The sequence below is a fragment of the Octopus bimaculoides genome, chromosome 4 (genome assembly GCF_001194135.2).
Source record: "Octopus bimaculoides isolate UCB-OBI-ISO-001 chromosome 4, ASM119413v2, whole genome shotgun sequence".
Taxonomy (NCBI): Eukaryota; Metazoa; Mollusca; class Cephalopoda; order Octopoda; family Octopodidae; genus Octopus; species Octopus bimaculoides.
Genome location: NC_068984.1, coordinates 78,541,740 through 78,555,818, shown reverse-complemented (window position 1 = coordinate 78,555,818; position 14,079 = coordinate 78,541,740). Strand labels below are relative to the sequence as shown.

Here is a 14,079-nt window from a genome sequence, read left to right as displayed (position 1 = left end):
TATATATATATATATACATATATATACATATATATATACATATACATATACATATATATATATATATATATATATATGGTCACACTTCAGAAGTTGAGGGAACATGGCTACGAAGTTCTTCCTTACCCATTTTATTCCCCAGAGCTTTCTGCTACTGACTACTACTTTTTCAAGCACCTTGATGATTTCCTGCAGGAGAAGGAGTTCAAAAATCAAACCGCTGCTGAAAGTGCGATCAAAGAGTTCATTAGCTCCAGAACTCCAGATTTTTATGCTACCAGAATAAACAAACTTGTAACTCGTTGGCAAAAATATGTTGACTGTAATGGTAACCTCATTTGATGAATAAAATTTCTGCATTGTTGAAATATATTGAGATGAATTTTATGTTTCAAACCATCGCTTACTTTTTACTCGGTCTGACATATATATGTATGTATGTATGTATGTGTATTTCCATGTTTGCATGTGTCATGAAATTCACAGAGAATGACTTTTCTGCAGCTCAATGTCCTTCCTGCTACAAACCCTCACCTGCTTACAAGTAATGCAATATTTCCTCTCGACAGGATATGATTTTACAGAAAACTGAAAACGGAGGCTCACTTACAATGATCATGTAATTTCAAGAGAAGGAAACACATTAACACATACATCTATATACGACAGGCTTCTTTCATTTTCCATCAACCAAATCTACATGCAAAACTTTGGTTAACCTGGAGCTATATTAGAAGACACTTGTTCAAGATGCAATGCAGTGGGATCGAACCCAAAACTATGTGGTTGCAAAGTATAGAAGTGTCTTCTGCTGCATACCTGAGCTGGCCAATGTCTTGTGAGTGTATTATTTTGTAGACAGAAACTGTGCAGAAGCTTGTAGTAAAGTATTGTTCCATGCAAGGTTATAGAAAATAGACACATGCCCAGAGTGTCATATAGTGAGATAGAACTTGAAACAATGAGGTTCCAAAGCAATATCCAGGATCCACATATCTGTGCCAGCACCTATGTGTGCACTTGTGTACGTTATTATCAAGAGGTTGTTTTACACTGAGTGTGCTTCCTCTCACTAAAAACCTTGCCTGTTAGGGATCTCTGTTAGGGATCTCTGTTAGGGATCTCTGTTAGGGATCTCTTATTCCACACATCTTCAAAAGTGCGAAGCCAAGCAGATGATTTGCTGGGAACAGAAATGGCAACAATATCACTGCTCAGCGATTTGTGGAGAAGCAAGTACAAATGTAAATAGCAGCAGACAGGATTTTACTGCTTCTCTTTACCAAATCCACTCACAGGGCTTCAGTCGGCTCAGGGCTATAATAGAAAACACTTGCCCAAGACCACAACACAGTGGGTTTGAACTCAAAACCGTGTTGTTAGGAAGCGAACGTCTTTACCGCAGTCATATCTGCACCTATTCATGCGTATATGCACATACATTATAAAGCTTCTGATTTTGATAGTTGAGAGTTGTAATGGGATTTTGTTTGCTTCATTTCCTTCTTGTCTTCACAAATCCAGCACATTCAAAACCCATGTGTCCCTACCATGCAGTTGTCCCCTTCGGAGACAAGCATCATAAAATCTGCCCTTCATTTCGAAGGGAAGGCCCTTCGTTACTAGACAATCACTCTCTGGACTTCTTCCAATCTGTTCTAATGCTGGTTACTAATTTTGCAGGATGCTGTGAGAGAGAGAGAGAGAGAGAGAGAGAGAGAGAGAGAGAGAGAGAGAGAGAGAGAGAGAGAGAGCAAGAGAAAGAGAGCAGGAAAGAGTGAGAGAGAGAGATCCGCCACCACGGCCACCATCTCAACTCTACCACCAATGCAATCACCATCACAACATCAGCCACCACCATCATCACCATCAACTGCTATGATCATCAACACCACCACCACCACCACATGTGCCCAAACTACTTCTTTTTCTTCTTGCCGCTCACACAATTATCCACGCTGTGGAGCTCTTGCAGTGCAGCAGATTAACAAGGAGGGTACAGTTATCCAGGAGGAGTTGGTGGGTGGGGAGGTGCAGAGGGAGGGTGGTCATTCACGGAGTATCACGCCCTGCACAATTGCACTCCGCCCCACAAAGTTTTACATGAAAGGGTCATAAACAGCATTTAATGCTAGCATTAAGAGTGCATTTAAATCACTGGAGCAGACATCAAAAACATTTCGTAAGCCACATAGTGCAAACTTTGGTAAGATCAAGAACAGTAGTAGCTACAACAATGACACCAGCAGTGACAACAGCAATATGCTTATTAAATACTGCTTTTCACTGGGAGAGAGAGAGAGAGAAAATGATGAGTTGATGTTGATTGATTATTCTGCAGCCTGTTGACTAAATGGAACACACTTGTAATTGTTAAAGTTATTGTTGTTTAGCTTCATCTCAGCACCAATCCAGCAGATATACGATCAAAAGTATTTCAGTCATGACCTTTCCATTAAAAAAAAATCTTTTTTTTTTTATTTAACACGTGTAGGTATGGTTGTGTGGTTAAGAAGTTTGCTTCCCAACTATGTGGTTTCAGGTTCAGTCCACACTGTGTGGTACTTTAGGCAAGTGTTTTGTTCTATAGCCCCCAAGTCAGCCAAAGCCTTATGAGTGGATTTGGTAGAAGGAATCTCAAAGAAGCCTGTTTGTGCATATTTCTTTTGTTTGTTCCAATCATTTGAATGCAACCATACTGGAGCACCACCTTAAAGGGTTTTATCAAACAAATCAACCCCAGGATTTATTATTTGTAAGCCTAGTACTTATTCTATCGGTTGTTTTTGCTGAACTGCTAAGTTATGGGGACATAAACACACCAACATCAACTGTCAAACAAACATAGACACAAAGACACACACACAAACATATAAATATATACATACATATACATATATACAACAGGCGTCTTTCAATTTTCGTCTACCAAATTCACTCACAAGGCTTTGGTCAGCCCAAGACATGTGCCCAAGGTGCCAAGCAGTGGGACTTAACCCAGAACCATGTGGTTGGGAAGCAAGCTTCTTACCACACAGCTAAGTTTCTATTTCCTTGTTTGCACATCCTCATTTACTAATTACAAATAATGGCTTCATTTGGTTACATTTCATCACCAAAGCTCATCTATCAGTTTTCTTTTAATATGTCATGGCATTTTGCACAATCTTTGTAAACAAAAGTTTCATTCATCTGGTACCATTTGTTTTCAGTTCTCCAAGTAAATATGTCTGGGTTGTTTGTTGTTAATAGATTGGGAAATTATTACCTCACTAGGAAACAAATGTGAGTTCACTACAGGAAGGACATCCAGCCATAGAAAATACTTCTCAAAAACATACTCATCTGAACGATACAAGCATAAAAATGCGGATGTTAAAATGACAATAATGATGATTACTTAATATCTCTTCCATATCTTTAAACTTTTAACTGCAAAATTAAATTTCATGGTTTATTCCAGTAATGATGTTAAATATCTACCAAAAAAACTAGAATTAGTATTTTCTGCAAATCATGTTGCCTCAACAAACTTGAAATATCACAACAAGAAATAGTTCAAAACGTAACATTCCCCAACAAAAGATAGACTGGTATATAAAACTGTTTTGCACAGTTAAGGGTAATGAAATTTTGAGTGGATATATATCTACTTTCCACAGTAAAATGGTTAAGATGATATTGGCCTTAATATAAACAATATATGGCTGCTATTTCTAGGGAGCTGAGAAACCACAGAGAAACACTCTAGTTGACTTGTAATTGCTGTTCAGTCCCAGTTCAGCAGAATTATGACCAAAGACATTCCACCCATGGTCATGCCTTTTTTTAATTTTTTTTTTACATATATCTAACATTACATTATCCAAAGTGTACTTAATGTTTTCAAGACAATGACAGTATTATTTGAGAGCAATATGGCTGTTTGTTCTAGCAAGTTGTGTGACCACATAGTGACTTCCTCGTTAGTGGGGTAAGATATGTTGCTATTGTTATTGGTAGCAAGCTGGTAGAATCATTAGCCCACCAAAAATAAATAAATAAATGCTTTACAGTTCCAGCTCTTTACATTCTGAGTTCAATTTCTGCTGAGGTCATCTATGCATTTCATCCCTCTGAAGGTGATAGAATAATGTGCCAGTTAAGCAAGCACAATTGTTAGAACACCAGAAAAACATGAATAACAAAATTGGTTCCAGCTCAGTGCATTCTCACTGAGTTCAATTCCTACTAAGGTCAACTTTACATTTCATTCTTTTAGTATAAACGTACTCGTCAGAAAGACTTGTGATGCAGTTATTATTGGCACAAAAGAAGTTTAGCTGAGAAGAGTATGAATTTACAGTGCACATGTCTTCATTGTCTTTGACAAAAGCAGTAGCAACTGATGGGAAATATTTGTCAATGAGAATCAAACAAAGTTTGCAAAATCGGTTTGCAAAGAACTTACCGTTTTGCTCCATAGTACTCGCTCATATTAAGAAAGAAAAAAAATGATGACATGATAACTGGAGATGTATTATCTCTTTTCTCTACCTTTCAATCACTCATACAATGACCTTTACTGCTCTGAGAAGTTAGTTGATTACCATTGGTGCCCAAGCCTGAATCAGTATACCAGTCATGAACAAACTGCAACCCATGGGACTTTCTGCATGTTATGCCTAATGAAAAATTATCTTGAATATCTAGTAGTACGGCCTGTCTGATGATAAGCCATGTCTCATGCCGCCTGTTTCACAAAAAAGGGTGCTATACCTGCCTGCACTACTCTTTCCTCTTGTTGCCCATATCAAGTCTCCTATCCACTTCTTCGCTCTCTCAAGCATTTCTCTAACAACCAGCTTTTCCTAATCTTCCCTCCTTCTCCCAAACCAGCTCATGTTTCCTCTGAAATTCCACTCAACTCCTTCAATCTTCACCATGGAAGATTTTTATTTTTTTTATTCTTTCTTCTTCAGTAGTCAACTTGCATTTATACAAGATCAACATGGACCACAGCAATGTCATCAGCTTAAGGAATGGGGTGAAATGCAAATACCATGGATGCAGTCCCCCCCCCCTTCAACATCATAACAAAATCATTTAAGAAACAAATAAACAACAGCATAAGCTCAACTTACCAGTCTCTTTGTGTCCATAGGGTAAGATATGTTTTAGTATATTCCTTCATATGAAAATGCACTACTGTAATTGGTATCCATGGGGTTGTGAGTTCAAGTTGCAAGCAAAAGAGTTTTCAAAGCAAAATCTGGAAGTAAAAGAAAGACAGAAAGACAAATAAGAAGAAAATATATAAAAATACATAAAGGCAAAATGCATACATCTGAAAATATATATATGTCAATGTCATCCTAACATCCACTTTTCCATCAAGTTCTGCTTCATCAAGTTCTCAAGAGAGAACTTGATGAGACAGATTTTATACAACCAGATGCTCCCTCATATTGCTTACCCTTACCTGTTTCCAACCAAGGTAATATTTCTCCATGGCCAGAAGACTGGAAACAAACAATACTGCTTGTATAACAGAGATGTTTGTTTACCATCATCACAGGATATCAAGACAAGATTATTCACTCACTCACACACACAGAGTAAAGTAGTGTTGTTTTCATGAAGCATTGTCTCATGTATATTACCATCATCATCGTTTAACATCAGTTTTCCATGCTGGCATGAGTTGGATGGTTTGACAGGTGCTGGGCAGCCGAAGAGCTGGCCAGGCTTCATGTCCATTTTGGCATGGTTTCTACAGCTGAATGCCCTTCCTAATGTTTTTAATTATATCATTTTTCTCAAAAACAAAGCCAAACCAAAGCAATTTTTAAAAAAATAAACAGGTTGATATTTTAACCTGATATTTCAATATTTCAGGATAAGGACCCCTTCTTCTGGATATCTTTGGAGAAAAGTTGTTATTCGCTGATTTTTCTGTTGTTATTAATATGTCATGTGTATTTCTTAATTAAAAGAGTTTCCAATGTTTCTTCCTGGATATCTTGGGTGTGATATTTCCGTAGATGTTTTTTGATGAAGAAGCATTAGTACAGAGGTGTTCTTTAATCCATATATGTAACTGTCTGTTGGTACTTCTGACAGAAGTACTTTTAATTAAGAAACACACACCACATATTAATAACAGATCAGAATAGCACATGACTGATTGGTTATTATAGTAATGCATATCAAATACACAAACATACTACAAGACTGAGAAGTCACCAAATACCAACTTTTCTTCAAGGATTTCCTTAGGATGGGGTTGTAAACCTGAAATATTAAAATACCAGGTAAAACTGTCAACCTGTTTATTTTTATTGATTGTATTTTTTGGCTTAAAAAATATCAAAACATTTATACATATATATATATATATATATATATATATATATATATATATATATATATAAATCAAAAAGATGGATAGAGAAAATCACATCTTTAATTGTTGAACTCACCATACAAAATTGATTAGTTTTTTGTTCTTTTTGTATGTGTTTGTGTACTAGAAATATTTTCTTAGTTCACCTTGAAAATATTGTGTTAACATGTATTTACGGATAAATTAATTTGAATATTTTCTGTATCTAAATATATTGATACAACAGAAACGATCATCAGCTTCGTATGGTGAATTCCACAATTAATTATGTGATTCTCTCCATCCATATTTTTGTTGTCTAATACTTTGAATTTCTCAAAATTCTTCTAAATGATATTTGGATCTACTTGTGTATTCTATTTGCATTTACTAGTGTCTGATTGTTGGATATAGTTAACCAAAAGCGTTTCAAACTGAGTGCTTTATTGATACCTGCCTATATTTTTGAATCCCTTTTTCTTCTTCTTATATATACATATATATATATTGTTGTTGGCACTCCGTCGCTTATGACGTCGAGGGTTCCAGTTGATCCGATCAACGGAACAGCCTGCTTGTGAAATTAATGTGCAAGTGGCTGAGCACTCCACAGACGTGTATCCTTAACATAGTTCTCGAGGATATTCAGCGTGACACAGTGTGACAAGGCTGGCCCCTTGAAATACAGGTACAACAGAAACAGGAAGAAAGAGTGAGAGAAAGTTGTGGTGAAAGAGTACAGCAGGGTTCGCCACCATCCCCTGCCGGAGCCTCGTGGAGCTTTAGGTGTTTTCGCTCAATAAACACTCACAACGCCCGGTCTGGGAATCGAAACCGCGATCCTATGACCACGAGTCCGCTACCCTAACCACTGGGCCATTGTGCCTCCACACAGATATATATATATACACACAAACATACATATATACATACACACAAACATACATATATATACATACACACAAACATACATATATATACATACACACAAACACACACACACATATATATATATATATATATATATATATATATATATATATATATATATATATACATGCAGCAATTTGTAAAAGATTCAGATACTATTTATAACAGCTACATTTTGGCTACATCATTGGCTCCTTTGAATACATTAAGGCCTGCAGCTTTCTACGTATGCCCTCTTTTTTAATCGTGTATCTATTTTATCTCTCATACAGATATACATACATAAAGATAATGACATAACAGTAAATACACTCTCTTTAATTTCATTGCAAGATAGTTACATCACAAGCCAATATAATATCAGTAAATACATCATCACACACTAATTGATCATTGGTCAATTAATTATCATCCTTGTTATCCAGACTAAATACATTGTCAAACATTTGTTTATCTTTACATTAACAGAGTAAAAACATTACATTTCATAAAAACTAAAAAAGAAATTTAAAAAAAAAAAACAAGATAAATTATCATTATCAAATTTACGCAATCTATACATGAGAAAAAGAAATCTTTTAGAATCATAGAATTACAAAAAATGAGTCAGAAGATAGCATTAATATAAATTGGTAGAAGGAAGAAATATTCTAAAAAGACCAATTATGAGCCTCTTAAATAATCCAATATTTTGCAATTTTGGTATTCACAGACAATATATTGAAGTCTCTTTTCTCTGCAATATTTTTATATTTCATTTTCCAATGTATAATTTCGGCAGTAGCAGTGATGGTAGTAGGGTTGGTAGTGGTGGTAGTGGTGATGGTGGTCATTGTCATTGTTGTCATTTAACAGCTATTTTCCATGCTGGTATGGGTTGGGTGGTTTGACAGGGGACTGGCAAGCAAGAGGACTGCACCAAGCCCCACTTTCTGTTTTTTCATGGTTTTATGACTCAATGCCCTTCCTAACACCAACCATTTTACAGAATGGACTGGTTGATTTTTATGTGTCACCAGCAAGGTCTGTTTGGCAAGGTTTTTTACAGCTGGATGCCCTTTCTAACACCAACCACTTTACAGAGTGGACTGGGGGTGCTTTTTATGAGGCACCAGTGAGGTCTGCTTTGTCATGGATTACAGCTGGATGCTTTCCAAATATCAACCACTTTATTAAGTAAAGGTAAAAAAGGTAGAGTTACCTTCCTGAGTCCTGCAGACTCATAAGGGCTGGTTTCCTGGTTGCATGTATTCTCCACCTGGACAGAATACCAGTCTGTTGCAGGATTATTCACTTTTGCCAGCTGAGTGGATCTGGCAACATGTTGTGTTTTTGAGCAAAACACTTCATTTTGTGTTGCTCTCATTCACTCAGCTGGCAAAAACGAGTAATCCTGCAATGGATCGACATCCCATCCAGGTAAGGAATTTATATGCCATGGAAACTGGGAAACCGACAAAAAGTGAAAGTGTGTGGCTTAGTGGTTAGGGTGTTGGACTCGTGATCCTAAGATTGTGGTTTCAATTCCTGGACTGAGCAATGACTTTACAGAGAGGATGCATTTTATGGGACATGTTTACACACCTTACTCCAATAAATCCTTCTACATCACATTTCCTCATTGTCATACACTATGCTTATCTCTCCCTCCCTACTCCTGCAGCTCAATCGTGTACTCTCTGCCCTGCCCACTGTATCATTTTTATCCTGTTGTCCCCATCTCTATATACCCACATTTCACCAGTCGCTGCATTCTCCCCACCTTTTGCATTCGTGTGAACTCCCTACTCATGCACCCTCAGCAATGCTCTACCATCCAATTTATATTCTCATCCCTACCACCATACATTGAGAGTATGCCCTGGTGCATCAGTACCATCTCTCTTGCTCTCTCTCTCATCCCTCTGATTGAGGTAACTATGTATCTCTTCTACAGCAAGACACCTGTTTCTGTTCCTCTCACCTGGTACAAAACCACCTCCTCCAATACGCCTTCAACACTTAAAGGATCCTTGTCTTGCAAGTTACTTTTCAAAGAATATTTCATTTCTTTCTTGTTCCTGTTTCAAGATTAAAAACTATGTGGTTTCAAGTTCAATCCACTGCACAGCACCTTGGACAAGTGTGCATGCACAAGTGAGTGTGTGTTTGCATCTCTTCATCTTGATACTACATGAGTGTTGTAAACAAGTGCCAACATCATACAAGAAGTGTCAATCATTTTCAATCTCCCATGCAAACAGTCTGGTCAGGGGAAAATATTACTTAACTTGGAAACAAGGCTTGGCAACATGAAGAGCCTCTGCTTTTAGATAATCTGGTTCCACAAAATCTACCTGACACCTGGTGGTGAGATGATAACAATAGGAGGGGTGGTGACAATGATGATGATGATGTTGACAACGATGCAGCAAAAATCAGACTTGAAACTTTTTGTGGGGCAGAGTAACCCAGCATTAATTTTCCTACAGGAAGTATGAGAGACAACCCTAGTAAACACATTTTGCTTGAATTTTTCAGCAGAAGAGTATTCTTTCCTGAACTTTCTATAATACTGGCTTCAAATACTGGCACAAGGCCAGCAATTTTAGAGTAGTGGGGTAAGTCGATTACATCATTGCCAGTGCTTACAACTGGTACTTATTTTACTGACCCTGAAAGGATGAAAGGCAGTCAAGCACACTGGAATTTGAACTCAGAACATGAAGATAGACAAAATGCTACTGAGCATTTCACCTGGCATGCTAACGATTCTGCCAGCCTGATGATACCTTAAAGAAATTTCTGTAATATTAATTATCAAACAGCTCAATTTACATACAGGCATCTGAAAAATTATTAAATTATTCAAGAATATTTTCTTTCTAATCTTGGCACAAGGCTAGCAATTTTGAGGGGAGGGGGGCAAGTCAATTACATCAACCACAGTTCCTGACTGGTACTTTATTTTATTGACCCAAAAGGATGAAAGGCGAAGTTAACCCTGGTGGGGCTTGAGCTCCAAAAGCAAAGAGTCAGAAAAACTGCTGCTAAGCACCTTGTCCAGTATATACCAATGATTCTACCAGACTGGTGCCTTAATTAAAAAATGATAATGATCATTATTGATAATCAATAATTCTTTTCTTTGTATCCTTTACGGTGCCTTTAATATTAGTAGGGAAGAAGATAAGAAAATATCTCCAAACTAGGGACCTGCCTGAATGTTTACAACAAAGTGGGCCTCCATTAAAAGCACTCAATTGTACCAAGTAGTGGTTGAATAAGGCTTCTGATCAAGTCTAGTGAAAGCATATTTCATGCTTAGAACTTAAAAGCCAGAGTAAGATCACATAGGTGATGGTGGTGGTGGTGGTGGTGGCAGCTGTGGCAGTATATGATCTTTCTGATTGAACTAAAAAAAAACTATTATTTCCATTGGTTTTTCAAATTACTGATATTAACTATTGGTAGCAGCTACTGATAGAAAATGTAGATATGCAGTATATCAGATATGTAGGAAAAAGAATTATTAATGGTTAGCCAGAGGCCAGCTTGGATTGAACAATAGGTCTATGATCAAAAAGCATTCCAGCAGTGACCTTCATGCCTTTTATTGAAGCATAGTGCATCTAGGACCACAATATCCAATGTGCACTTGCTTTCTTTTAAAATGGTAGGGTGTAATTTGAAGAAGAATTAGCTTCCTTTTTTGTTTTTCAATGTGGGAGCATGCATAGAGGATCCCTTACTGACATGGGAAAAAGAGAAATAGTACTAGTTGGAGATCCAGCATTATATTTATCTTGGCAAGTATGGGAGATAACTTTGGAGAACATGCTCCCTTCTTGTTGGAACTCATTAGCAGAAGTGCATTTTCTTTACAGTGCATTCTCCTCACTGAAGTATTAACAGTCAGAATTGTATTGCTAAGTAAACATACATATATGTCTGTTGTGTGTACTAGTGCAGAGTAGGAGGGAAAACAAAAGGCAGAAAAGCTAAAGGAAGAAAGTTTTTTAAAAAATAGGAAATAATAAAGAAAGAGTGAGAGAGAGCAAGAAGGAGGGGGGGGACAAGAAAAATAAAATAAACAAAAACAAATAAGAGGAAAAAGAATAAAAGACAGGAAGGAAGATAGAGAGGAGAAAGGAAATAAGAAAAGAGAAAAGAAGGGTGAGATATATAGAAACAAAGAGAGAGAAAAGACTGAGAGAGGCAAGACAAAGAAGTATAGAGAGAAAGAAAAAGAGAAGGAGAAAAGACAAAAAGAAAAAGAGAGAGACAAAAGGAGAATAAGTGACAAAGAGTAGAGTGATAAAGCAGGAGACAGAGAGGGAAAGAAGGAAGGAACAGCTGTTTTGTGAGAAGCCATTCAGAATGAAACTAGGAAAAAATTGATTGCCAAGACTGAATGCAGTATATTTCTGCAGCAAAGCAATCAGCACATCTGAGTGCACATTTAATGCACATGATCCATTCAATAACTGTTTGCTACTGGGTGTTCAATAGAACATTAGTTTATAGTGTACAAGTAGTGCAGCAGAGTGCAGTACAGCAGGTTACCTAGTGAACTCATTACATTAATGAAAGCATGTGACGGTGTGCAATTGCGTTTGTGTGTCTTCTGCAGACATATGCAAATAGATAAATGTAAATACGAATGCAATGCGTAAACCTGCGTCTGCATATGGAGGAATGTATGCACGTAAGTGAATGCATGCAAAAGCTTAATGTAAAACTGTGTTAGCATGCAACTGTCTACAGCTGTATACAAGTGTACTAGGTAGGCACAAATGTGTGCACATAAAAATATCCATATATAGTGTGTGTGTGTGTGTATACATATATGTGCATTTCTGTGTTTATGTCCGTGAGTGTGTGTATATATATATATATATATATATATATATATATATATATATATATATATATATATATATATATATATATACACACACATATATATAATTTTCATCATCTTTTCAACATCCACTTTCCAATGCTTGCATAGGTCAGACAGAATTTGTTGAGATAGATTTTCTTTAACCAGATGTCCTTCCAGTTGCCAATTCTCACCTGTTTCCAAAGTAATATTTCACCATGACCTGACATGTTTTCATGGGAGATTGGAAACAAAAGCCACTGCCTGCATGATGGCAACACTTGTTTACAACTATCATGTGATGTCAAGACAAGGGGACAGTAATATAACATTGCCATCATCATCCTCATCATTTAATGTCCATTTTCCATGCTGGCAAGGACTGGACAGTTTGACAGGAGCTGGCAAACTAGAGGACTTCACCAGGCTCCAGTTTTCTATTTTGGCATGGTTTCTACGGTTGGATGCCCTTCCTAACACCAACCATTTCACAGAAAGTACAGGGTACTTTTATGTGACACCAACTTGGGTACAGTCTGTATGGTGCTGGTATGGGTGACTTTACATGGCGCCAGCAGAGGTGCTTCTGTGTGCCACCAGCACGGGTGCTTTATAGATGGCACTGGTACAGGTTCTTTAACAAGGCACCAGCAGGAGTACTTTTTATGTGGTTCTGGCCTATACACATATGTGTGTGCGTGTGCGTGTATAAATATTTATATATGTATGCATGTAAGCATGTATACCATACTAATCATGTCTGTCGGGCATGTGGAAGGGAGTGTGATTCAGCAAGAGGACTTAAACGACACGCAAAGGTACATGGAGCCCAATTACAACAACAGCCAGCTATTGCCAGTAAAGGTTTTGGATGCCAACTCTGTGCAAGACATTGTAGATCTTTGGCTGGGCTAAAAAGTCACATTCGATCACAGCACCGTTAAGTTAAGCTTCATGCAATGGCCATACTCGATAACGAGGGGGCAGCCATCATCATATACATACAATAGGGTTCTTTCAGTTTCCATCTACCAAATCTATTCACAAGGTTTTGGTTGGCCCGAGTTTATAGTAAATGCTTGTCTAAGGTTTCATGCAGTGGTTGTGAATCCAAAACTACGCAGTTGGGAAGCAACATTCTTGACCACACAGCTATGCCTGCACCTAAAAGACAGGCTGCACCTGCAGAGGGACATGAATCTGCAACCCTCACACTGAAAATCTAATGCACTGCCAACTGAGCCACGCAAGCAAGGAAAATGATGCCATTGGTTGGGGATATATTCTTGCTTGCATAGATCATATAAACAAATAACATTTGGTTCATAGCTCCAAGAAGGAAGGATTATATAAATAATGATAGAGTTGCAGCTCTGAGAAAGAATGGTTACACAAATAAGAGGTGGGTTACATCTCCAGTAAGAGACTGGTAAGAGAAATAACAGGCGTGGTCACAGTTCCTTGAGCAAAAGACAACACAAAGTGTTTAATGTAGACTCAGGAGGAGGTCATACTATGAGTCATGGGACAAGAGTATAGCTTGTTGTAATAACGTAGATATAATTAAACAAAAGTAGCATGCCTGTAGCTCTTCTTGTTTAGCTTCAGGTCAAACCTGGCTAAGCAAACCTATGAACAAAGAAGTTCCAACTGTGACCATCCTGTGTTACCTTGTTCAGCTAAAATGTCTTTAAGGTAGTTTACATTATCCAATGTGTGATATGAGTTAGATTTGGTTGCTATTTCTAGGAAGTCAAGTGAACATATAGATGTTCCTTCATCGGATTACTGTGAGCAGCAGAATAGACAGGTTTTGAATATGAAGGTGAGTGACTGAATGAGTATGTTTTGGGTACTATATATACATATGTACGTATCTAACTATCTATCTATCCATATATATATATATATATATATATAT

At 37.3% G+C, this 14,079-nt stretch overlaps 1 protein-coding gene across 6 annotated transcripts in view; it reads right to left on the bottom strand.

Annotated features, from left to right (window-relative positions):
• Window positions 1-14,079, bottom strand: part of LOC106877928 (kelch-like protein 9) — a 381,832-nt gene that overhangs the window by 142,004 nt on the left and 225,749 nt on the right. For all 6 annotated transcript variants that reach the window (XM_052967155.1, XM_052967157.1, XM_052967156.1 and 3 more), the window contains one exon: window positions 5,124-5,251. In XM_052967155.1, the coding sequence (XP_052823115.1) occupies window positions 5,124-5,141 (18 nt within the window). In that variant the 5' untranslated portion in view covers window positions 5,142-5,251. The remainder of the gene's footprint in view (window positions 1-5,123; window positions 5,252-14,079) is intronic.